The sequence below is a fragment of the Mizuhopecten yessoensis genome, unplaced genomic scaffold (assembly GCF_002113885.1).
Source record: "Mizuhopecten yessoensis strain PY_sf001 unplaced genomic scaffold, ASM211388v2 scaffold10829, whole genome shotgun sequence".
NCBI lineage: Eukaryota > Metazoa > Mollusca > Bivalvia > Pectinida > Pectinidae > Mizuhopecten > Mizuhopecten yessoensis.
The window spans coordinates 811,681-837,546 of record NW_018408742.1 but is presented as its reverse complement, the minus strand read 5'-3'; the positions used below and the strand labels follow the sequence as shown (position 1 = coordinate 837,546).

General features: G+C 37.8%; 1 protein-coding gene across 3 annotated transcripts in view; it reads right to left on the bottom strand.

Annotated features, from left to right (window-relative positions):
* Positions 1-7,957: 7,957 nt before the first annotated feature.
* LOC110462739 (pleckstrin homology domain-containing family M member 2-like) overlaps positions 7,958-25,866 on the bottom strand; it is a 24,702-nt gene continuing 6,793 nt past the window's right edge. The window contains exons 8-17 of one of the 3 annotated variants that reach the window (XR_002464311.1): positions 24,234-24,303; positions 23,613-23,768; positions 21,231-21,319; positions 20,221-20,353; positions 19,247-19,461; positions 17,514-17,745; positions 17,222-17,395; positions 15,773-15,892; positions 10,007-15,219; positions 7,958-9,966 (exon numbers count right to left, since the gene is read on the bottom strand). Coding sequence is in view for 1 of the 3 variants with exons in the window: in XM_021516868.1 (XP_021372543.1) it covers positions 15,121-15,219; positions 15,773-15,892; positions 17,222-17,395; positions 17,514-17,745; positions 19,247-19,461; positions 20,221-20,353; positions 21,231-21,319; positions 23,613-23,768; positions 24,234-24,303 (1,288 nt within the window). In the remaining 2 variants the exon portion in view is untranslated. Of the gene's footprint in view, positions 15,220-15,772; positions 15,893-17,221; positions 17,396-17,513; positions 17,746-19,246; positions 19,462-20,220; positions 20,354-21,230; positions 21,320-23,612; positions 23,769-24,233; positions 24,304-25,866 lie in introns of all 3 variants that reach the window. The other 2 variants (XR_002464310.1, XM_021516868.1) reach the window with 2 other exon arrangements.

The window sequence follows — 25,866 nt, the reverse complement described above, 5'->3', positions numbered from 1 at the left end:
CATAACTGATTAAAAACACAAAAAAAGCATTGTCTCTTGTCAATTTCTCGACATGAATTGTTCATAGGGAGTATCAAACTATAGAATCAAGAAGAATTTTGTGACAACGTTATAAAAAAACCACTTGCTTCACTAAATTGTCCCTAGCGCAGTTAAGTGTTGGTGTTAAATAGCCACACTAATCTTACTACGGAACAGAGTCAAAGTTTGGGTTGTTTAGGTTAGGAGGTTACAAGTACTAAATATAACACGATCACCCCTGTATGTTATGAGAAATGCCAGGTTGAGACCTGTGAACCGAAACCTCTTACAAATGATCTTAAAGTTCTCTGGTTCAAATACAATTTTCACTTAAGTTGGACTCCCTGAACAAATGTTCCATATGCCCATGAAACTGGCATGATTAACAACAGAACATTGCCAGTGCGTATGAATCTGTGCCTAATTTCACACCATTTAGCCGGTATCGATCCGCCCAAACAATAGAACGATTTTGTTGAAATAAGCAATGTTTAAAATTTATGGCAAAGGAAATGTTTTATATAGAACTCCATGTATTTATATAGAACTCCATGTATTTATTTAGAACTCCATGTATTTATTTAGAACTCCATGTATTTATTTAGAACTCCATGTATTTATTTAGAACTCCATGTATTTATTATTTATTTAGAACTCCTTGTATTTATTTCCGACATTGTCTATGACAACGGGCATTCAGTGACGGACTACATTCTAACATAAGATTTACACAATCTTCAGTATATCTCGGTCCTAACAGTAAGGACTTCCCACCCTTCATATTACACATGTTTTTCTTTTCGTATTTTCGTGTCGTCATTTCCGTATTGCGTATCGGGCATCGATCGCAACTTCTCGGCCAATTCCGGCTAGGCACGGTATGATTCCCAATCGGGAACCGTCGGCACTTTCCGTAAACGAGAGAATTCCGTATTTTCTCGTTTACGGAAAGTGCCGACGGTTCCCGATTGTATGATTCCGTGCCTAGCCGGAATTGGCCGAGAAGTTGCGATCGATGCCCGATACGAATGACGACACGATCAAGAAGTTGCGATTGATCGGGCATTCCATTACCGTAGTGTAAATTATAGTAACACCAGGTAAACAATAGTACACGTGCGTGACGATGATATGTCAACACCCGATATCGAGACTTAACTTGGAAATGTGTAATCACACGTACTTCTAAAATAAAGATTATGGTAGAAAGACATTAATTAACTAACGGGAAGACATACATAAGATCAGACGACTTCAAGAAGGTCGTATATGAGGCGCATGGAATGCAGACTGATATGTTTTGTTTACCGACCTCACCTGAACGTATCACGTGCTAACAGTAGTTCACAAACTCTTGGTCGTAGGCTACGACTTTTGTTGTCGAGCGAGTTACGCTCTGTCAGATAACTCGTTTCACAAATGCACTTACAATAACTCTGTGAAAATAGTGGTTTGTAAAATATCAAGATCCCTATAAAATACAAGTGCGTGTGCGTGCACGTGATAACGGCATACCGTGCGATAGCATATGGTTACATATGTACCTGACATGCAAATATACCTTGCCGAAGCGGGCTATGGAATGATGTCCAAAGTGTACATGATTGAGACTAATTTTGTTCCATAAAAGAATAGCAAATTGACAATTAAATATAGTAATTTATTTCAGTCGTTTTTGGTATAGTAAAGAAAATAAGTGCCATTGTATAAATTCTATCCCTCGGCAAAAGGTTCCGATTTTTTTCAAGGTAGACAACTCTCATCAGGATAAAAATTGTTGTAAAATGTAAAATAAATAAATTTTAGAGACTTTGTGTGTATTTGGTTCAATTTTTCACTTTTTTTTGTATGAAACTATGTGTCTTGTTTGTTTTAAGCTTGTATTCAGTAACTTTTATCCATACAATTTCAATAAAAAACGCTTTTTCTAACATGTTGTAGATATTTTATGATAAATACAATATTTGTAGGGTTGATTAGCATTTCTTTTCATTATTTTATTAATATTTGAACAATGCCACACACTCAAAAAATGTGAAAGTGTTGAATTTGACAAAAATTCAATTTATCGGTATTTTTACAAAAAAATCCCAAGATTATCGGAATGATTTGATTTTTTTTTAAATCGTCTCTACATATTGACATAACCATTATGTGAAACTTTCATTGAATTCTGCTGGCTAATTGCGAAAAGGTGGAGCCACCTTAATTGAAAACTAAGGAATTACTTTCGCGTTGGGCGAAGGAATCGAGTTGGTCTAAAGAAATATTCAACATAAATTTTTTTGCAATTCAAAATTTGCCTCAGATCAAATAATTCATTGACCCTGTGAAATCGACAAAGCAAGATTCAGTCTTTAAATAATCAATTCCTTTGATTTCTTTAATTTATCGATATTTTAATAACTTGGTATTAAACTACATACATAATTCCATTTGAAAATAAATCCAGTGGATTCGATTCTGTGCCGACCCACAATTCAAACCCAATAAATCTGCGGTGTTTCCTATCAGAAGAAGTTCACAGTCTTGTCCAGAACAGAAGTTTATGTCAAAACACACAATTCCCGAGCCATTCTGTGTCACCGCTATACATTTCACCATACACCCGATTGATGACGTCACATCCACAGTTTCCAATGTGTTAATCGGTAGGTAAGAATGTAAAACGGATTTGAATTTGATGATCTAATTTTGAAAAGGCAAAAAATAGAAAGAATGTACAGAATAATGCAGAAAGTTGAAGCATTGTTGAACGAGATTATGAAGGAAAGGTTCATACAAGAATGTTACTCTTCGATTCCGCCTACTGAATATTTTTTTGAAAGATCCATCGTTGCCAATATAATTATGTGTATTTGAGAGGGAAAAAATGGTTCAAAGACAAACGACCCAATGAGGGAGTGTTTATAGGATCGAAAGTTTTACGACTGAATATTGACAAAACAAAATCGTTATAAATAATAAAGTTACCAATCTAATTAAAATAATTGTAAAGTTACTGTCCTATTCTCATCGTCAGTTTTAATTACATTGCGATCTCTAGAGCCGTCATAAGCAGCAGAGCTGAAAGTAGTAGGGAAGTGCCGCTTTTGGGCCAGGGTCATTGAGTGCAGTCTCCTATATAATCCTTACCACCACCCTAACTGGGTGGAACAGTTAAGATGACGTCCCCCCCTTCGGCAGGGGGGTACCGATCGATGACGTCACAGGGTGGTTCTCATGTATTTGGGGGTTTTCCTGACTGCATCTATTTATAGCGACTCCATCTCGATGGTAGGACGAGACACAAACATCAGGAAGGACAGCCGTCCTATCATGGATTTTAACGTCATCTATCTTTTGTGACGTCATCAATTTCATTGCTGTCAACACTTGGTTTGCTGTTCAAAAACTATTCGAAGTATCTAAATAAAGCTTAAATATTCTTATCAAAATGTAAATATATATATAAAGATATCCGCTGACGTCATCAGCCAGGACCACCTCTCATGGGGCGTTTCGACTCCTATCCTGGAACGCCTTAAAGGTGGCGAGTCGACAGAGATTGGCCAAATCACTGCCCGTCGGTGGATGGCATCCAGCTCAGGTCTTTTCTCCTCCACCAGAGCCAACTAGACGACTTCTCTGCTGTTGTTGAGAGTCGTTGTATTGCTGCCCTTCGGTCTCATCCCCTGATGCCCAATGCCGTGTAATCCTCCACATAGATTGTGCCGGGAACCCCCTGCATCCCATCTCGACAGGTAATGCCCATTTCCCAAGTTTGAGCCCCATCCAAAATCCATCTCTGGTGGGTTGTTGTCTTGGCAGTCTCCCCGGATCTTACGAAGTTGATGTAGGGTCTTTCTTTCACCACTTTCCTCTTCTTTCGTCTTTCCATCTTCAGCGTGTCTGCTAAATCTCGCAGGACCTTGTCGGGTCTCCATGTGTAACGTCCCTGTGTCAAAGCAATATTACAAGATGATAACACGCACGTGGGATAGATTACCTGGTTGGCCACACAGTGGACAGTTGGGGCTTGGCGTCAGTCCCCATCGGTGTAGGTTTGTAGGTGTTGGTAAAACGTCGTACACCAATCGTAGGAGGAACTGGATCATGCATGGTTCTAGTTTCCAAATGTCTAACCATGTTCGTCGTCTGTTTGTGGTCTCCCATCTAGTCCATGCACCCAGTGATCCCATTTCCACAGCCTCCGCCTTCCTGATCTCTTCCTCCATCTTTATAATATTGTCTTGCACCATTTCCCTCCTACCAACTGTGTCGGCTGTTCCCCACATGGTGCATGTGATTTTCCTTGGCTGCTGATGCATGTTGTCCCAACAATATCGCTGTTTCGCAATCTGTTTTCTGCCTGCTGGACGGCGGTGCTTGCCGACCACTTCCGTCCTGTTCTAGTTTCGATCCCTGCACTCCTGATTTTCTGGTCTTTGGAATCCCTAACTATCATCACCAATCTAGCCTTTGTTACCTTGAATTCCTCCACCAATGATGATATTGTGAGCTGCAATGTGGCTGACTTACTGTACAGGCCGATACTGGTGAAGCTTGGGGATACTCCAACCATCTTCGGAGACAATTGTTGATCTTCCTCTCAAGAGCCTCCACTGTAGTCGTGGTTACTTCATACAGTGTGATAGGCCAAGTCAGGCGAGGAAGAAGTCCATGTTGGTAAATCAATGCTTTGAATTTCCCTGGCAGTCCTGTTTTGTCTATCTTCCTCAAGCCCTCCTCCACCTGGGTTTGCAGCCGTTTGATGTTCTTGCTGTAATTCAAGCTTGCGTCAAACCACTTCCCCAAGCACTTGATCGGATTGTCAACTATCGTTTGAATCTCTTCCTGCTGGATCATAAGCTTTAACATCTCCGTCACTTTCCCTCTCTTGATGACCAGGTTTCTTGATTTCCTTGGTTGAACTTCATCCTGGCCCACTCCACTGTATCCTCTAGAGCTGACAATATCCACCGTGCCTGAACATGTGTTGTGGTTGTTATGGTCAGGTCGTCCATAAAACCTCTGTTCATTTGCAGTCTCACTCCTGACAATGTTTTGGGTCCTCTGGTTTCCCTGTCTGCTGCCTTGATGATCAAGTTCATCTCCATCACAAATAGTATAACAGAGATCGTACATCCTGTCACAATGCCTTTCTCAAGTGCCTGCCATGTTGTTGTTATGCCCCCTACCGTGAACCGGAGTCTGATGTTGCTGAAATAATGTATGATCCCCTGGATGTGTTCTAACGCCTTGAAGATCGGTTGGTGTGGAATTGAACCGTACACAGTGGCAAGGTCTAACCAAATCACATATAGGTCTCCATGGTTGATCTTGGCTTCCCGAATCAGCTGTGTGATTGCGCTGGTGTGTTCAATACACCCTGGAAATCCTAGAATGTCTCATTCCTGCACAGAAGAATCAATGTACTCGTTGGATGTCTTGTACGTTGTCATTCTCCTTGCAAGTATGGCGAAAAAGTTCTTCCCTTCGACACTAAAGAGTGATATGGTCCTAAACTGATTTTTGTTTGCAGAGTTCTTCTTCTTCGGTACAAGTATTCCCTCTGCTCTCTGTAAGCATTCGGGGATCTTTCCCTTCCTCCAAATCACTTTCACAAGCCTTCAGAGACGACATAAAGGTTTTGGGCACATCTTGTATACCTTGTATGGTATACCACTTGGTCTCGGTGCTGATCCTGATCGCGCTTTCTTCATCACTTCCACCCTTTCCTTTCGCAATGGTTCTTTCGAATCTAATGGGGTTGCAGGTTCCTCAACTGATGGTATTCTGCTGCACTCCCCCAGTGAGATGTCCCTTTCTTCATCAGAGTGGGTCTTTGCGAGGTATTGTTCCATTTCCTGCCTCGAGGCTTTCAACAGACCGGATCTCTCTTCTCCCAAAAGTGTTGTTGTAAATTTGTAAGGGTTGGAAATGAATGCTGTCCTTTTCCTTGCTGCTTCACTTCTCCGTTTCCGTGAACTCTCCACATTCTGAAGTGTTTTCAACCTTTCCCGAAGGTCATCTCTGCGCAGTTGTAAACCCATTCTCTCATATGCGTTGGACTTCTGGTATCTCTGTTTCAATACTTTCAGCTCCTTTCACAACTTTGCCACTTCCTGCTGTCTCCCATTGGGTTGATGGACTACTCCAGTTCTGTTGGCATCAGCTGTACCAAACCTGCCACAGCTGACTGTATATACAATCGTCGAAAGTGATTTGATTTCCTTTCCACTCCACCCTGCAGCATCGTTTCCAAAATAGTGTCCAGATCGTCATCCAGCTGTTTCCAAATGCTTTTGTCGTTCATCCCTGGCCATTTCACCAGTGTTCTTCTGTCTGCTTGGTTATTGTCCACTTGAGTCACTTGGATTGCATCTCCCTAGGTGAACTTGAGGTGTCTGGCTGCAACGACACATCAGCAGAGAGGTGAGGTCCTTAGCACTGTGGTGTAAATCCTGGGTCTCATCAGATATTACATCTGTGCGCTGCTGTTGTATCTCCTCAGGTCGGCATTTCGCTTTTGCCTGGTGGATCCGCAAACCACTTAGGTTCTTTCAGACCTTCCCACGCTTGCACCTGGTTTCTTTCTCCTTTCCTGCCATCAAAGTCTGTTATATTTTAGCAAATACTGTAATGGCCCTCTAACACACCTGGTTTTATGCAAGTTTGTCAGCAATAGCAATGTGTGTTATAGGACCATAACAACATTTGCTAAAAAGACTCATTGCTTAATTAAGGTAAGGGCACTTAATCGGTGCTTCTGATTCATTAATGTGTGACCCATGACCTTTTTACTATTTTGTTGTGTTAATAAGATTTTATGAAACGTAGAAAGGTCCGCCGCTAACGGAAGCTGACATTAGACTTACAATTCAACACTTTTCAGTAGAAATGGGTAAGGAACAATCACTTCTCTTTGCAGACACCCTCATTTTGTTACCAAAGTACACCATTTTTCATTGAATACAACTTTAATTTAACTTCAGGATTCAATATGCAATGAAGAATTTTGGCCTGAACTAACTTAAGATGTGAAAATGTCGTTTGTTTTGTCTTCGTTTTGCCAATTTTGAAAATCAATCAATATCAAAGCTATATTGGTTGATCCGATACACCATTTCGTAGGTACATGAATTCGTGGATAAAGAGTACCCACTCAAACGGAGAATTACTAAATATCAAACTTGTAATTACTTTGTTGATCTATAACTCACCGATGAAGATTTTCCAAGAAACTAAAAACCCCACTAAAATTAGTGATTGCACAGTATATGTCATATTACTCCTGGGAGGATTCAAACAGTGATACTGCAATACCATAGTATTTAAAAAAAATCTGATTGTTAAAATAATGTAGGCTTTATATGGTAGGAAATATAAACCCCTTAAAAAGACTAACTAAATGCACTGACTGAATTAAAACTTCACCAAGACTTGTTATAATATTCAAAAACATTCAAACGATAACAAAACATTTTTAACAGTTAAAATATTTTAATGTACACACATCGACATAATTGCCTTCACACCAAATATGTCCAAAGCATGGTATAATTACCTGGTAAGAAAGACAAAACAATGTTGGTGTGTCAATAATTTCACCAGTCCAACAGTAAACTGCAGAAAAACATAATTCATGAAGTATATAGGCTAACTAACTATCATATGTGTCTCATTTGCAAAAGAATTCCCCTTTAAGACATTATCATTTATGAACAGCAACTAGGACCAGACACATTTGAAATGTTCACAAGAATTGATGACACATTTGAAAGGTACACAATAATTGATGACACATTTGGAAGGATAACACATTTGAAAGGTACACAATAATTGATGACACATTTGAAAGGTACACAAAAATTGATTACACATTTGAAAGGTATGCAAGTACTGATGACACATTTGAAAGGTACACATGATTACATATCAAGAACAACTTAAATACAAAGCACTGGTTTTATTGTGCAAGGAACCATATTTCCTAGTGTGTAATAGCTATCCAAGATATCATTTTCAGCTGGTTTACCTGATAACTGAACAATGTACAGGTAATAAAATGCAAACCCACCAAATGCATCAATTTTTATAAACCTGTAAATTTAAAACTAGATTCAGTTATCAACACCATTATTCCTAGGACAACTTGTGAATTTCAAATCAAAGATTTTTTTGTTTGTCCTGCGGTAACCCCATCCTTTTACTTTGAGTTTGAGAGTATGTGTTTCTCCATGGGCTTATTGCAGGATGAATACCAGTAATCTCATTTAAAGTCAGTAATATTATTGTAATAATATTGTAGTGTCAGTTGATTTGCATATATTACTTGGGTAAGCAGGTAAAATTGACTACATTGTCATAGTTCACATCTCCATAACAGTGAAATAGTAGTCTTTACTATAGGGGATATAAAAAATCAACAGGTAATTGTCACAACATTTCTTTTGATAAAATGCTGTCTGCCAACTATAGTGTATAGTCGGTAGGTAACAATGGAAAGATTTAAAAGTGTTTTTTTAAGGTGAAGGGTACCACTACCTCTGTTATAATCGTGAAGAAGAGTTCCACTCTGGGTTTTTTACTTGGAGCATTCTCTCTTCTATATAAAAGACAGAGCAAACATAAAAGATTTTTTTCTGATGTATACTTTTTCATATTCTTTGGGGCCCATGAATCGGACACTTTTTCACCTCTGTAGACCACAATCGACTTGTCCAGATCAATGCATGTTAGAGTCGTTTTAATGATTCCTGTATGGCAACTTTTTTAAAGAGTAAGCTTTCTAATGTAATGGTTCCGATTTGGACACCTGCATTTTTTTTTTTAATTTCTATTTTCAAACAATTCAAACTTTCAAATTTCACCTTCCAGCAACTACAATTCCGTAAAATGCTTGGCAACATGCAATTTTATCGAAAATTTCTTTTGAAAATGACTTTTAACAAAGATTTCACTATGACAACAATGGTAAAAATATAACATATTAACACAGTGGTCTCTAAATAAAGGTGGTATCTTGAGCAGGTTTGACTAGTTTATGGTAATCTGTTCAATACTAAATGTGACCATTACATGTTGGATTTAGTAACAGATAATCTTGCAGACTCGCATCATACATACAATACAAATCTTCAATGACAAGAAAGATACTGTATAGCTAAATATTTAGGCTATGGGCTGAATATCTAGGCTAGGGGCTGAATATCTAGGCTAGGGGCTAAATATCTAGGCTAGGGGCTGAATATCTAGGCTAGGGGCTGAATATCTAGGCTAGGGGCTAAATATCTAGGCTAGGGGCTGAATATCTAGGCTAGGGGCTAAATATCTAGGCTAGGGGCTGAATATCTAGGCTAGGGGCTGAATATCTAGGCTAGGGGCTAAATATCTAGGCTAGGGGCTGAATATCTAGGCTAGGGGCTAAATATCTAGGCTAGGGGCTGAATATCTAGGCTAGGGGCTGAATATCTAGGCTAGGGGCTAAATATCTGGGCTAGGGGCTGAATATCTAGGCTAGGGGCTAAATATCAAGTCTTGTGGCTGAATATGGCTGAATATGGCTGAATACCTACCCTATCAGGTGGCTGAATATTTAGCTATAGGCAGCTAGCAGCTGAATATCTTTGTTGGGGGCTGAATATCTAAGCTAGAGGCTGAATATCTGGGTTGGGGGTTGAATATCTAAGCTAGAGGCTGAATATCTGGGTTGGGGGCTGAATATCTAAGGTAGCGGCTGAATATCTTGGTTGGGGGCTGAATATCTCGGTTGGAGCTGAATATCTCAGCTAGCGGCTGAATATCAAGGTTGGTGTTGAATATCTTGACTAGTGACTGAATATATGGGTTGGGGGTTAAATATCTAAGCTAGAGGCTGAATATCTGGGTGGGGGCTGAATATCTAAGCTAGCGGCTAAATATCTGGGTTGGTGTTGAATATCTAGACTAGTGACTGAATATCTGGGTTGGGGGCTGAATATCTAAGGTAGCGGCTGAATACCTGGGTTGGGGGCTGAATATCTAAGGTAGCGGCTGAATACCTGGGTTGGGGGCTGAATATCTCAGTTAGCGGCTGAATACCCAGCTAACACCCCCCAACCCCCTAATTATTGTTAAATGTTTTGAGTGTGAACAAAATATCCAACAAATCTGTACTTCTCTGTTTGAAAAGCATGTAATTTTTCAAATATATATACTTGCAGTAGATCACTAATGTACTTTTAAGACGCAGAAAACTTGTGTCGACTGGCGGTCAAAAGCTCTATTTAATGTCGGTCAAAAGCTCTATATTTTTCTAAATGCCAACCGACTCTAGATAACATTTATCTTATCTTATCTGGCTAAATTAAACAGTGACAAATATAAATAAAAGTAAAATAACAAACCTTTTATACAAGCTAGAAAATAACAGTATAATGTTATGAGAAGAATGAGAGAGCTAGAACGCTAAGAAAATTGGTATGATTTACACTCTCAAGAGCTGGGAAGGTTTAGTATGATAGATGAGCCTGGTACGTTCTACTGGATACAAACCTATACTACAGCACCTATAGAAGGAATGTGTTATGTCACATGTAAATTACATGTATCACAGATATATTTCCATGTTAGTTTAGGATTATATTCCTTTAGCAAATTCAAAACCTTCTTAATCACAGTTACAAAATGCAGAGGGAAACCAAAAATGTCACAATATTACTGAAATTTCAGAAACAAAGGTGACAAAGTAACGTTTTTAAATTCATGAAACACAGAATAAATGAATGCTGAAGATCTCTATGGTAACAGTCAATAAGGTGGTGGTCATGCAATAACAATTAATACACAGTGATATCACATTGATTTTATAAGTGTACCAACACAGCAATCTTACTACATCAATATTTATATTCAAAAATATTTCTTAAAATATCCTAGCTCCTGTTATCAATAAATAGGGCATGTGTGCACTGGATTTTTAACTAAGATCTTCTGCGTACTTTCATCTGGTCAACACGTGTGATTAATGTAAGTTGGAAAACTTGTTTCATAATTGTTGTAAAATAAATGAAGTTCTTATTTATATATAAACTTGAATTAACAATATTTAGTGCCAGAGGTTTCACTTCTTTTGAAAATAAAGTGAATCTGGCTAACTCATATAATGGAGGTACTGAAGCAGAAAACAAAAAGAACTTAAGGTAGAGAGTCCCAGTGTTCTGTGTTGCATCTTCAATGAAGAAGAGTTCCATTTTGTTTGGCATTTTTCTGACTTGGAGTTACTTGCTCATTTACTGTATGAAAGGTTATATACAAATATATTGAGAATGTAGAAAAACAATCAGGAAAACATCTGTCTTGATAACAAAGCAGGGAGCCTATCCACTGTGCTACCAGTCATGATATTCGGGTTGTAACTGTGTTTCTGCAATATTACTCAAATCAATTTTAAAATGTTTAAACTCTGTGAAAAAGATTTGCAAGCAATATTTGTCTTTGTATGATTTTAAAGGATAATATAAATTTAAAAGACAAATAATGCCTGTATACAGCAGGAAAGTGGTTGAACTCCCTATAGAAATTGATGATTATATCATTTATGAAAATGTCAATGATTCAAAATGACAGTGTCATTTATGTAATTAAGAAATTGATAAAACATAGTCCTTTAGAATGGTAAGAGTACATTATATATAAATATATACTGTAGGTACAAAGTATGTGATTTTAGAAATGCAATTTTAAAATACATTTATTTGTAACAAGTAGTATACAGAGCTTAGCATTTTATTTTATTTTTATCCTTAATGGAGTAAAATATGGATACACATAAATATCAGTCAATTTATCAGACCATTGTCCTCAGATGAAAACAATAATTGACCATCATGTAATCACAATTGCCTGGTATATGTAATAAAGATCAGTTCATTTACTAGGAGACCAGAGAAGTAATATCACAGTAATTTGAACATTGGTTTATGTGATGGACTATCAGTCACTTGTGTACTAATAAAACTACTCTTTAGCTTTAGTAAAGATTTTAGTCGAAGATGAGTGTCCACTAATTGTTTTAGTTGTTTGTTGCCTTTCTTGTTGTTTGGTATTTATGATGGCTAAATAACATGTAACGGGGAAATATAACACTGCAACAGACAGATGATCATAAACAATCAAATCGCATATCTGTATGCCGCAAAATCCCATTCTGACTGGCTGTAAGGTTACAAGTGCCATGCAGTTTCTTTGTGTGGTAAAGGACAGGTCTACTACCAAATGAAAGGATAACAGGTTTTACCTTGACTCAATGCGTAGAGTCAATTGATATGTACAGAACTGTAAGATCATACAAAGCTTATTTAAAGTGAAATGGCAAGGGAGAATGGCTACCGGGGTATATCTGTAACAGTCATGGGGGTTTGTCTTAGCTTCATATAAAATATTGGAAGTTTTAAAGCATTTTATGTACACCAATCTAAAATATACAACTGGAATGGATTCAATAATACAATGATTATACTTTGAGGGAAACCTTCCTCAGAAACTGTTTGTTGTATGCGTCAATACATCTGTAGATGATAGGAAACAAAATTCGCCTTCAAAAGACAAGAAATTAAAAGTACAATTCAATAAAATACAAAGACATCATAGCATTTTGAAATCTCAACTTTAAGTCGTGTTTTCAACACTTCTAAAAATTAAATTAGGATCACCACATGACATAAATTAACGTATATCATAAACATTAATCAAAAACAGTTACAGATGACAAGGAACTCCGCTAGAGCTTTAAGTAATCCATGTCCAAGGGAGCTATCAAAAAATTATCTCAACAAAGATCATATCACAATAAACTAAATCCTCGATTTGAAAATAAAGTTAACAAAAAACAATTTTCAGATTTAAAATTATTCAAACTATTTCAATCTGTCAACATAGTAATAGGCACATGAACTTAATTTTTTCACATAAAGTGAACAATGATCTGAAATACATTACATCATTTATCGGATAATAAGCCCACGCCTGGTGATAATCCCTCCCATATCTATTACAGTATTAATGCCAGCAAAGGCTGGATCACTTCTCTGTAATAATCTCATTCCTCTATGTTGAGTCAGATATTAACCTTTTCACCGACCTATTCCCCCACAAAATCACTTTTTAAAATATATAATATATAGAATGTAAAAGTTCAAAATGTCTTATATTAACTAAATTTATTTTAATATTTTATGGATATCATCAGTTATGCAAACTTATATCAGCGTATTGTGAAGATATTGTATGTAACTAGGGTTTATTTATAACAGGAATTCAGCCCCCTCAAAAATCCCTGTATACAGGGATTTGCCGGCAGGAGGAAACCTTTTGAATCACTGTATACAGGGATTTGCCGTCAGGAGGAAGCCTTTTGAATCACTGTTTACAGGGATTCATTGGTGAAGGGGTTACGTGTTGGTTCCCTGGGCTTAACTAAGGATAATTACGATACTGCTTTAAAACTTATTACTTTCATTACTTTCTTTAAAACAAAAATCATATTTTGAATTTATCATTGTGAACTCTTCATGAACAGACAACAAGATCAATATTGCTATGCTGCAAACCTTTGTTTGCAGAGAAATTATGGAGCGAGATTCTTCGATATACCCGACTGTCAAATATCCACTTATAAATGTATTGAATGTTTTTACCGTAAATGCCACAGAAAAGTATCACTTTTTTGACTACTTTTTCTGGTACATGTATATACAAGCCAAACCTGTGGATTCATAAATGTAAATTTTGAAAATTTCAACTGGGCCTGACATAAAATCTACTAGATCTAAGCTTTGGTCTACTTAATTGTACACCCCTGAGTTCCATTTACCTACAAATCTAAAAACATCAGTGTTATCATTACATGCAGGTTGCCGTCAAATATAGCCCACTATTTATCAACCTTGAACCAGCTATGTTTTTCTGCATATGTATAGATCAACATTATAATACATATATGAACATTCAACTTGGTATTCGTGAAGACATTTTGAATACAGAATTCAGAAAAAATCACTTTCTGGATACTTTTATGTAGAAAATTACTATTTTATATATATAGATTGCACTATTGGTAATTGAATTCATGATTTTTATAGATACTAACAAAGAGTCACTACAAAAGCATGCTCAGATTTCGTTAAAGAAAAGAATTCCACTATCCTGCTTTTAAAGACAGAGCATTTTATGTGTTGATCACCTATAAACGGAAGATATGAAATGTACCGGTAAATAGAGAAAAGATGACAAATGGAGGGACAATACTTAACCACGCCATATTTTAACTAACTTCCTCTTTGAAATGAAAAAAAGCATTTCAAATTCCAAAAAGCTAGCAGATTATACAAATTTTAAACTCTCACACAACTATTTATAAAAAAGATTTAAAACACATGATCACTAAAATGTCATTTAAACCAATCCGTAACGTCATAACCGAAGTAAAACTACAAATATAAATCACAAGAAAGCTTTTTGGCACTGGAAAAAATAAAATAACAGAGAAAGCAGAATAATATATCTGACAGCATGTAACAGCCAATCTCATCGATAAAACAAATTTTACAGATGACGATGCTCTTTTGTATATTCAGGGTACAGGGTTTGGTATAAATCAAGTACATGTTTATTCCTCTTTGATCAGCCAGGCCACAATGGCTGGTCATAGGTAGAATTATGCACCAACAATACACATATTTATCCTCTGTTGTGTAAACCTTGGGAAAAAGTACAACCATTAGTTAGATATATTGCACAAATTTTGTTACAGGACTAAGTCAAATCTCAAAAAAATAAAATAAAAAAATTGGTTTAACCTTTACTCATTTACCCCTGAAGTTTCATAATGAACTATTCCAACCTTTAAATAAGAAGAGTTCAAATGTGTCTTCAGGGGTGAATGAGTTAAACCTGAACACTTACAAATTATGCAGATACATTATATGAGCGGTAGATTATAGGTTAAACTTTTAAATAAGGTTATTTATCTAGAACACAACTGTTAGGCAGATAACTCAACAATCCTTCTGCTGTTCTATCCTTCCAGAAAACATATGAAGGCCAATGTCACTGTTTAACCTTTCGAGGTCAAGGTCACTGTCTGACCTCTAGAGATGAACCTAGTCTGGTGACCATGTCCCGACAATTTTTCTGAAGTGATACATCTGTGATGGTCATGTCCGGCACCCCAACCTGTAAAAACAACATGGCTCAATATTAAAACGGGTAAAACCAAGTATACACTGAAAGAATATTTCTAAATTATCTAAAAAAGAACATAATAAACAACTCCTGATTTTGATATGGACCGCAGAAAAATGATAAAACAGAAGTCACTCTCAGTCCTAAAATTTCGGCCCCCAAACCTTCTTCAAAGGTCGAAAGTCAACAACGGATTCAAGTTACATCCATCTTGCTTCTTCAGATTTAAAGGAAATGACGTACAAAATTTAGATGTCACAATAACTTGTTGAATCAATGACGTCATAATAGCACAACGTCAGAATCACAATTGTTTTTTTAATTCTCTAATAAATTCAGAATGAAAACTTGATAATTTACATAATCCGGGAAACCACTGAAAAAAGGCAATATTATCTCATAAATATAGAATAAAATATCTTATAAATCCAGTGTACAATGAAAACAGGATGTGCTACTGTGATGACCTTGCCACTGGAGTGGTAGATAAAACAACCCAGGGCTCTTTTCCACGGAGGAAATTTGTAGAAGTTCCCCTCCTTACCTTGTAGTGAATTGACCATGCTGAAGACAGAGCCTGCATGAAGCGTTGAGTTTCTGAGCCATCATTAAAATACAGCACCCATTGGTCAGCACTAACACCTTGATCATGTGACTCAAACTCCTAAATAAAGAAAAACATTGGTCATGTGACTTAACATCTGTTTATAACATAGGGTCATGTCAGTGATTTCTGTAAAACAGAAGTTGGATATAATTCTAGGACAAATACCAGCAAAAAAGAAAGCATTATTATTTCTACAAAACAAGAGGCCCAGGGGCCTGTATTGCTCACCTGTTTCTTTTTTTACATGAAACTGACAAATAGTTAACTTCAGACCAAATTTGGTAACTTAAACACAAGACATTTTAACATCTCTTAAACGCTTCTTAAGATATTGTTGTTTGAAACTTGAAATTTCAATTTTAAAGCTTTTAACCCACGTTGACTTTTGACTCCGGCTAGCACTTAAAGTTGACATTTGACCTCATAACTGTAATAAAGAAAACGATTCACAGCTGGTCTACATAACATACCAAAGTATCATGGATCTAGACCAAATGTTTCTTAGGATATCATTGTTTGAAGTTTTTAACATATTTGATCCTTGTGACTTTGAAAATACTTTTTAATGAGGAAATTTTATAGCACTCCATCCCAGGTACATACTGGCCAAATATCATGAACCTGGGCCTTATGGAACTTGAGAAGAAGATTGTTAAAAGCTTTTAACTCATGTTAACGTTTAACCCCCGACTAGCACTTTAAGTTGAACTTCGACCTCATTACTGTAATTAAGGAAAAGATTCGCACTGGTGGTCTTCATAACATACCCAAGTATCATGACTCTAGTCCAAATGCTTCTTAGGATATTGTTGTTTGAAGTTTTTAACATATTTGACCCCTGCGACCTTGAAAGTAGGTCAAGGTCATTTTAATGAGAAAATTTTATAGCACTCCATCCCAGGTACCTACAGGCCAAATATCATGACCCTAGGTCCTCCAGTTTTTCAGAAGAAGTCGTTCAAAAGAAAAAGTTGACAAGACGGACGATGGACACTGCAGTGCTGCATAAGCTCACATGGCCCTTTGGGGCAGGTGAGCTAAAAATCTCTGAGACTCAAACCTCTACAATAAAGCAAAACTTCATGTGACTTAAATCCTAAACGATACAAAATGACTTTTAACTTCCAGACACACAAGAGGCCCCCTGCATCCATTTCACTCACCTCTTTCGTTGTTATTTGAATAAGACTTAAATTGTACAACACTAAACTCCCTTGGCTAATACCAAATTAAGTATAAATCACTTCAGTTATTCCAGACTAGAGGTTCCTTAAAGGGGAGGTTGATAGTGAGCGACAGATTCTGTGCCGTGGGGTAAGCTCATTTAACCCACCGGTCACTCAAAATCTTATCTTCTAATCTGTGATTTATAGATCATTTACCTACCAAGACACAGTAGTTGCTGACCGCTGGGTCGGTCAGTACGTTGGTGATGTCCAGTAAGTTAGCACTCCCTAGCGTCCTGAAGAAACTAGTCTGGACATCCTCGTGACACATCAATAATTTCTGCGGAGTAAGTACAAGGCAGCACGGGAGACAATTCACTGTCAGTGGAGTCTTCTAGAAATGACATGCAGACAGAATCAAAATTAGTTTCTGTAAGATTTTTTTTTTAAATTTAAATATTTTGAAAAGAAATAGCACCAATATCAGTAGATTGGTCTGATGGCCAACTTACCTCAAGCCCTTGAGCTACAGCGCGACACAGACTTTGTAGCCACTGATTAGCCTCAACGTCTGTTGCTAAGGCAATGTGCCATGTTGTGCCAGAAGCCATGATGACTTGGATACAGTGATCACGGTCAGTGTTCGAGGCGTGGCGACACCCTATACAGTCATCTCCTCCGAGCTGGACAAAATGAAGAGGCTTACTGACCGCCTTACTGCTATACACACACAGCATACCATCTCTGGAGGGAAAACAAGATATATATCAGGCCGCATTCGTTTATTGTGATCCAAACAGTTGAACGGTTTGGACCAGAGTTGTTGGTTTATGAAATGAGGTTGGACCTAGTAATCTAATGCTGTTTTCAGGCAAGCATTGACAAAGCTTTGTAAGATCTGCATAAACATTCGCAAGTCTGCGAGGATTTATACCCGAAAATGTTATATGTAAAAACAGACAAACCGGTTGAACTGGATACACGAAAGGCGCCTCAGTTACTTCGCTCATAATCAAGAGGTACTGAGGGCCTGCATTACTCACCTACACTGTTAATATATGAAAGCTAAGCACATACAGTTTACAGAGCACGTGAGCTTAACCCCTGTAATGTATAGTATCTGTAAATAACACATTTGTCATGCTTGTTTCTTTTCTCTCAATAACATGCCAAATATGATTTGAAACTTCTAGACTTACGAAACCATTTTTACTTGACACCTATGACAATGAAAGAAGGCAGGGGTCATTTATTTATGGAAACTTATTAGAATATCATCCCTAGTAGCTACTGGCCAAATATCATCACTCAGGCCGTCTGGAACTTGACAAGAATAATTTAAATGTTTTTAACGTAGAATACCCCTGTTGACCCAGACTAGCTCTCAAAGTTGACATAAGACCCCAATATCATATGCTAGACAAAGAAGTGTATGCCTAGTCTCTATAACATACTTAAGTATCATGGTTCTAGATTTCATGACCTTTTACAAAATAGTGTTGAACTTTTAAACATATTTGATCCATGAGGCCTAGATAGAAAGTAAAGGTCATTTGCCTGTGGAAAGTTTATAGTACTTTATTCCTGGTACCTACTGGCCTATAGTACTTTATTCCTGGTACCTACTGGCCTATAGTACTTTATTCCTGGGACCTACTGGCCTATAGTACTTTATTTCTGGTACCTACTGGCCTATAGTACTTTATTCCTGGTACCTACTGGCCTATAGTACTTTATTCCTGGTACCAACTGGCCTATAGTAATTTATTCCTGGTACCTACAGGCCTATAGTACTTTATTCCTTGTACCTACTGGCCTATAGTACTTTATTCCTGGTACCAACTGGCCTATAGTACTTTATTCCTGGTACCAACTGGCCTATAGCACTTTATTCCTGGGACCTACTGGCATATAGTACTTTATTCCTGGTACCTACTGGCTAAATATCATGACCCTAGACCTGGAACTTGACAGTCAGATTTGTAAAATCCTCTAGGCCTTTCAATTTTTAAGAAGAAGCTATTCAAAGAAAAATTTGATGAATCGATGCTGGACACCTCACCAAACCACAAGCTCACAAGCACTAAAGCCATTTAACTCATTCACCCCTGAAATATTATAATGAACTATTGCAACATTTGAATTGGAAGAGTTCAAATGTGTCTTCAGGGCTAGGGGTGAATAGTTTAATGCCAAGTTATCTAAAAACTTAAATAAATCATGCATGTCTTAGGATGTAACTTACTTGAGGACTACGTAGGCTGGTTTCCATGATGTTCCATAGATGAGGGCAGCGGGATCCTGGACGGTACTAAGGAGTGTGCTGCCTAGTGATGCCCCTACCTCGTTCATCTTATACAGAAGGTGACCCTCTTTGTAAGTACTGTCAGAGTTATCCCCCTTAGCTGTCGGGTCATCCCAGTGGACCAGTGAGTAACAGCAAATTTCAACAGCAGATGTCTGTATAAATCATAGTCAACATATCAGTTCAATATACCATGGCAAAGTTTTGCGGGACTTTTAAAATTTGTGCATCCATGAAATTAAAACAACTGCAAGTGGTGATAGAGCTTCTACAATGTATCTGTGTATGCTGTTTAATGAATTTACTCAAGGAGAGTTGTGTCATCATCAATATAAAAAAACATAAATATCACATTTTCAATTTCATTCTATGCTGAAAATTAGAAAGGTTCATGTTAGAAAAATATAATTGTCCTCTATGAATTTTATTGGTTCTTCCAATAGACTGTAAAAATACAAGACTTGTAACATTACAAGATATTTTTTTTAATTTTTGAAAATTTAGCTCAGGAATTTCTGTATCTCTACACAAGATACTCCGACAGTTGTGCTCATTTAGTTCTCTTCGCCCCTGGAATATGTTAAAGCAAAATTGAAGGCTCAATGTGCGCCACTTTGTGGATGAGACAGGAAGACTAGTTGATCCTTTGATGTACATCAAAAGAATCTGTCGGTTGCATAACGGTTAACATTGACAGGCTTTGAAGTCAGGTGTCGCTCCTTTGTAATCTTCAAAGGACAGGTATCAGCCTAGCGATTGGTCAGGTTTTTCTTACCCGAGACCAATTGAATAGCTAGCCCCATGCCTTCAATTATGCTATGGCATATTCCAGAGGTGCAGAGAATGTAAGTGAGGGTAACCCCTGGAGTATCAAGGATGCACAAGGATAAACAATATGAGAACTATTTCCTTACCTCACACTTGCATTCCTGGGCGGCATACTTCCTCAGGGCTATCTTTTGAGTTGTGGCATCGGTCAACACAGAGATCTTTGGTATGTCAAAACCACCCTTGTCAATGGCCTGGCTGAGGCACCCCACAATCGACCTACATGTACATAACGTACGCATACAATGCCGAAGTATAAATCTCTGACTCCAAAGTAAAAGGTGGGCTTTTTACAGAACAATGAAATAACATTTGTTGGGTCATTTCTATGGCCAACAACCATTGACCAAGATATGTAAATACCCCTGCAGACTTTGACATTTTCTGACTTTTTCTATTCATTATATCAAAGACTTAAAAATACTGTAAACTGAGTTGAAAGATTTCATTTTCACCTTAATTGGTGGGGAGAGATTATAACGTATTCAAATATCTCAAATATTTCAATAACTATATTTAAACCATTTATGCAAATCTGCTACAATTTCTTTTTATAATTTCAAACAATATGAACAATTCCAAATCTGTGTCATCATGTTGAACTGATTCATGCTAGATTTGGAAAAAGTGTCACACTTTAGGAAAGATGCAAGGCAAACAAGACTGTAAACATAGAATGTTGCACATGTTTATAATTTTAATACACAATTCAGGCAATTCATATTTCTGAGTATTTTTCGTCCATCTATAAAACTGACCACTGGCCCTGTGTATGCGTATCAGTTCTCAGCTCTATTGAAAACTACATTGAACTTCACAATATTATAGTAACACTCAATGAAAACTATCTGGTTTGGTTTGTTTTTGTTTTATGCCCTATTAACAGTTATGGTCATTTAAGGACGTACCAGGTTTTGGTGGTGGAGGAAAGCCAGAGTACCTGGAGAAAAACCACCGACCTGGGGCCAGTACCAGGCGACTGCCCCACCCCCCTATATGCAAGTGATCGTAGATGGTCAGACAATTTACCCACTCAGCAACTGCAGCCCCAATAAAAACTACCAAGTTTATAGCATACAAAATGCTATACACATACCTGGTAACAAGTTGGCTCCCGGTCGTGATCCAGAACTGTTTTCTTCGGTTCAGACACACAATCTGGATCACCTGGTCTGACAGGCTAAGCTGTAACACAACGAAAACAATTCTGACTACACAGGAAAAAAATCTAGATGTCAATTTGACCTGAAATTGACAATTTATCTTTGGTATTTCAGGTCAATTTATTACCTGAAATTGACTTATTTTGCCTGAAAATTGACTTATTTTGCTCTTTTCATGTAAAACTGACCTGAAAATTTGACCTGAAATTGACATCAAGAAATTTTCCCTGTGTGTCACATCACTTATGATAAATTATCAGTAATTGTACTGCTCAATAAATTAGTACTCCCAAGAAATTATGTTAAAGCCATGTTTGATTATAGGCATTTGTTGAGGACATTAATCAGGTTTTACATAATTTGAAGATGTCAGCACTTACAGATGTTAGCAAAATACAGTCAAACTTCTATGAATGGAACTTTGAAGATTCAAATTTCTCGATGTGTCAAACTTCCGGCAAAGTCCAAATTTCCCCCCTTATATAACACTACTAATATTCCATTTATGAATCAAACTTTTATGAGTCAAATTTCTCGCTGTTTCGAACTACGATCAAGGTCTGATCGTTAGGTTAACACTGTAAATTGTAAACAACTAATAAATTGAACTAAAACAATAGCATTTACCTGAACGATAGCATTGAAATGTCAACGGGTCATTTTAATATCTAAACATGTAAACTACAGTGTTTATGAACAATAGACTTGAAGGCAGATTGAGATCAATTAGCAAATTATGAAATTCATTCCGAAAACATTCTACCTATATATGGGCTAAGGAGATATAACAGCTGTGATACTAATAATGATAACTTCCATGTATGTACCCAGCAAGCTGTATCATAGCTGTTGACTGGGCAATGTATGTACCCAGCCAGCTGTATCATAGCTGTTGACTGGGCAATGTATGTACCCAGCCAGCTGTATCATAGCTGTTGACTGGGCAATGTATGTACCCAGCCAGCTGTATCATAGCTGTTGACTGGGCAATGTATGTACCCAGCCAGCTGTATCATAGCTGTTGACTGGGCAATGTATGTACCCAGCCAGCTGTATCATAGCTGTTGACTGGGCAATGTATGTACCCAGCCAGCTGTATCATAGCTGTTGACTGGGCAATGTATGTACCCAGCCAGCTGTATCATAGCTGTTGACTGGGCAATGTATGTACCCAGCCAGCTGTATCATAGCTGTTGACTGGGCAATGTATGTACCCAGCCAGCTGTATCATAGCTGTTGACTGGGCAATGTATGTACCCAGCCAGCTGTATCATAGCTGTTGACTGGGCAATGTATGTACCCAGCCAGCTGTATCATAGCTGTTGACTGGGCAATGTATGTACCCAGCCAGCTGTATCATAGCTGTTGACTGGGCAATGTATGTACCCAGCCAGCTGTATCATAGCTGTTGACTGGGCAATGTATGTACCCAGCCAGCTGTATCATAGCTGTTGACTGGGCAATGTATGTACCCAGCCAGCTGTATCATAGCTGTTGACTGGGCAATGTATGTACCCAGCCAGCTGTATCATAGCTGTTGACTGGGCAATGTATGTACCCAGCCAGCTGTATCATAGCTGTTGACTGGGCAATGTATGTACCCAGCCAGCTGTATCATAGCTGTTGACTGGGCAATGTATGTACCCAGCCAGCTGTATCATAGCTGTTGACTGGGCAATGTATGTACCCAGCCAGCTGTATCATAGCTGTTGACTGGGCAATGTATGTACCCAGCCAGCTGTATCATAGCTGTTGACTGGGCAATGTATGTACCCAGCCAGCTGTATCATAGCTGTTGACTGGGCAATGTATGTACCCAGCCAGCTGTATCATAGCTGTTGACTGGGCAATGTATGTACCCAGCCAGCTGTATCATAGCTGTTGACTGGGCAATGTATGTACCCAGCCAGCTGTATCATAGCTGTTGACTGGGCAATGTATGTACCCAGCCAGCTGTATCATAGCTGTTGACTGGGCAATGTATGTACCCAGCCAGCTGTATCATAGCTGTTGACTGGGCAATGTATGTACCCAGCCAGCTGTATCATAGCTGTTGACTGGGCAATGTATGTACCCAGCCAGCTGTATCATAGCTGTTGACTGGGCAATGTATGTACCCAGCCAGCTGTATCATAGCTGTTGACTGGGCAATGTATGAAAGAAGCATACAGGTACCCGTGAATGAAATTCTTAGGGGATTATTAATTACAAAATGAGTAACTGAATTTATCTTAGAATTGCAAATTACACAGCATTTTCACAAGACCAGTTATATAAGAAAAACATAGCTAGGAGGTATAGTGGTGTATATTTACAGATATGTAGTCAAGTTGTTGATACGGAATGGATGAGTCCTTGACGAAGCGATGGTCACTCTGAGCCTGAGACAGCAGGTGAAGGGCTCGGTTAGTTACCAACAGAAATACAGTCTTGGCCTCTCCCTCCGTGTGACCAGTCCGTGAAGCAAACGCCTGTATATGGTATAAATGAAGAACTAGAATAGGGACTACATCTACACTACTCATTTGTACTGATGTTTACCAGGAAATTTTCGTCACAATTAAACGTCCAAATTATGGTGTATCTAAAGCTATCATTACCATGAATATTAGTATATACTACAACATACAATATAAAGCAGTAATATTTAAATGGCAAAATTTACACTATAGGTGAACATGGATTTTATCGGAAAAGGGCAAATATTGGACAGGGCAAAATCTTAAGTATCCTGGTATAGAGTTCTTCTTCTCATATAAGCACAGATTGCCAAGTAGAATGCTGAAGAAATGAATTCAGATTCTTTGAGGAGGAAATGGCACAAATTAATCATGACAAGATTCAGCAAAATGTAGGTTACAAGTCACTTTTATAACACATGATTTGACCTTGATGAATTGACCTCTGACCCTTGCTATATAGAGATTGCGACATACCTTGATAAACTCTTCGTCTGTATCATCAAACACGTCCAACATCAGGTATAGCTTTGTGTTGTTGTTCAATCTAAGGAAGACACAAATTTATATAAACATCACCTAAATTTCATGTTTAAAATATAACACAAGGCTATTGTATTTAATCCAAAATAGAGAAAGGCAAAACTCTTGATTAAACATTAAGAGAATATATTTTGAGAGCAAAAAGGGTAAAAAATTTGGAGGCAAACATGAAACAGTTATTTCTTATTGCCATAAATTGACAGTGTGTCTGTCCTAGCTATCTTAGCCTATATTGCCCTATATTGACCTAGCCTATATTTCCCTAGCCTATATTGCACTATATATATTGCCCTAGCCTATATTGCACTAGCCTATATTTCCCTGGGCCTATATTACCCTAGCCTATATTGCCCCAGCCAATATTGCACTAGCCTATATTGCCCTAGCCTATATTGCCCTATATTGCACTAGCCTATATTGCCCGCCTATATTGCCCGCCTATATTGTCCTAGCCTATATTGCCCTAGCCTATATTGCCCTATATTGCCCTAGCTAGTTTTATCGATTCTTAGTTTGTACTACAGATTTGTTGACACTTTGGTACATGTATATGCTCGGTTCTTTTTAATGAATAATATGCATATTGGTACTTACAATGATGGACATATGCTACCAAACAGTGAGATAAGTAATCTTAACAAAATTTATTCATACTTTTTCATATTTACTAATGTTTGTCCATTATTGGGCGGATTTACACAATCATCAGAATTCCTGACGATAGAGTTCTTGTAGTTTTGTTTTAATTGTCTTCTCTAAACACTTGACATTTTTCGCAAATGTTTACCTGACTTCATAAAAACGATTGTCTCACTTCCCAAGGCAGTGTTTTTTCAACTTAAACAGAAAAGGTATACCTGACTTCCCCTATCAAGGTATACCTGACTTCCCCTATCAATGTTTACCTGATTTCCCCTATCGATGCTTACCTGATTTCCCCTATCGATGTTTACCTGACTTCCCCTATCGATGTTTACCTGACTTCCCCTATCAGTGTTTACCTGATTTCCCCTATCAATGTTTACCTGATTTCCCCTATCGATGCTTACCTGATTTCCCCTATCGATGTTTACCTGATTTCCCCTATCGATGTTTTCCTGACTTCCCCTATCAATGTTTACCTGACCTCCCCGATCGATGTTTACCTGATTTCCCCTATCAATGTTTGCCTGATTTCCCCTATCAATGTTTACCTGATTTCCCCTATCCATGTTTACCTGATTTCCCCTATCGATGTTTACCTGACTTCCCCTATCGATGTTTACCTGACTTCCCCTATCGATGTTTTCCTGATTTCCCCTATCAATGTTTACCTGATTTCCCTTATCAATGTTTACCTGATTTCCCCTATCAATGTTTACCTGACTTCCCCGATCGATGTTTACCTGATTTCCCCTATCAATGTTTACCTGACTTCCCCTATCAATCAATGTTTACCTGATTTCCCCTATCGATGTTTACCTGACTTCCCCTATCAATGTTTACCTGACTTCCCCTATCAATGTTTACCTGATTTCCCCTATCAATGTTTACCTGATTTCCCCTCTCAATGTTTACCTCATTTCCC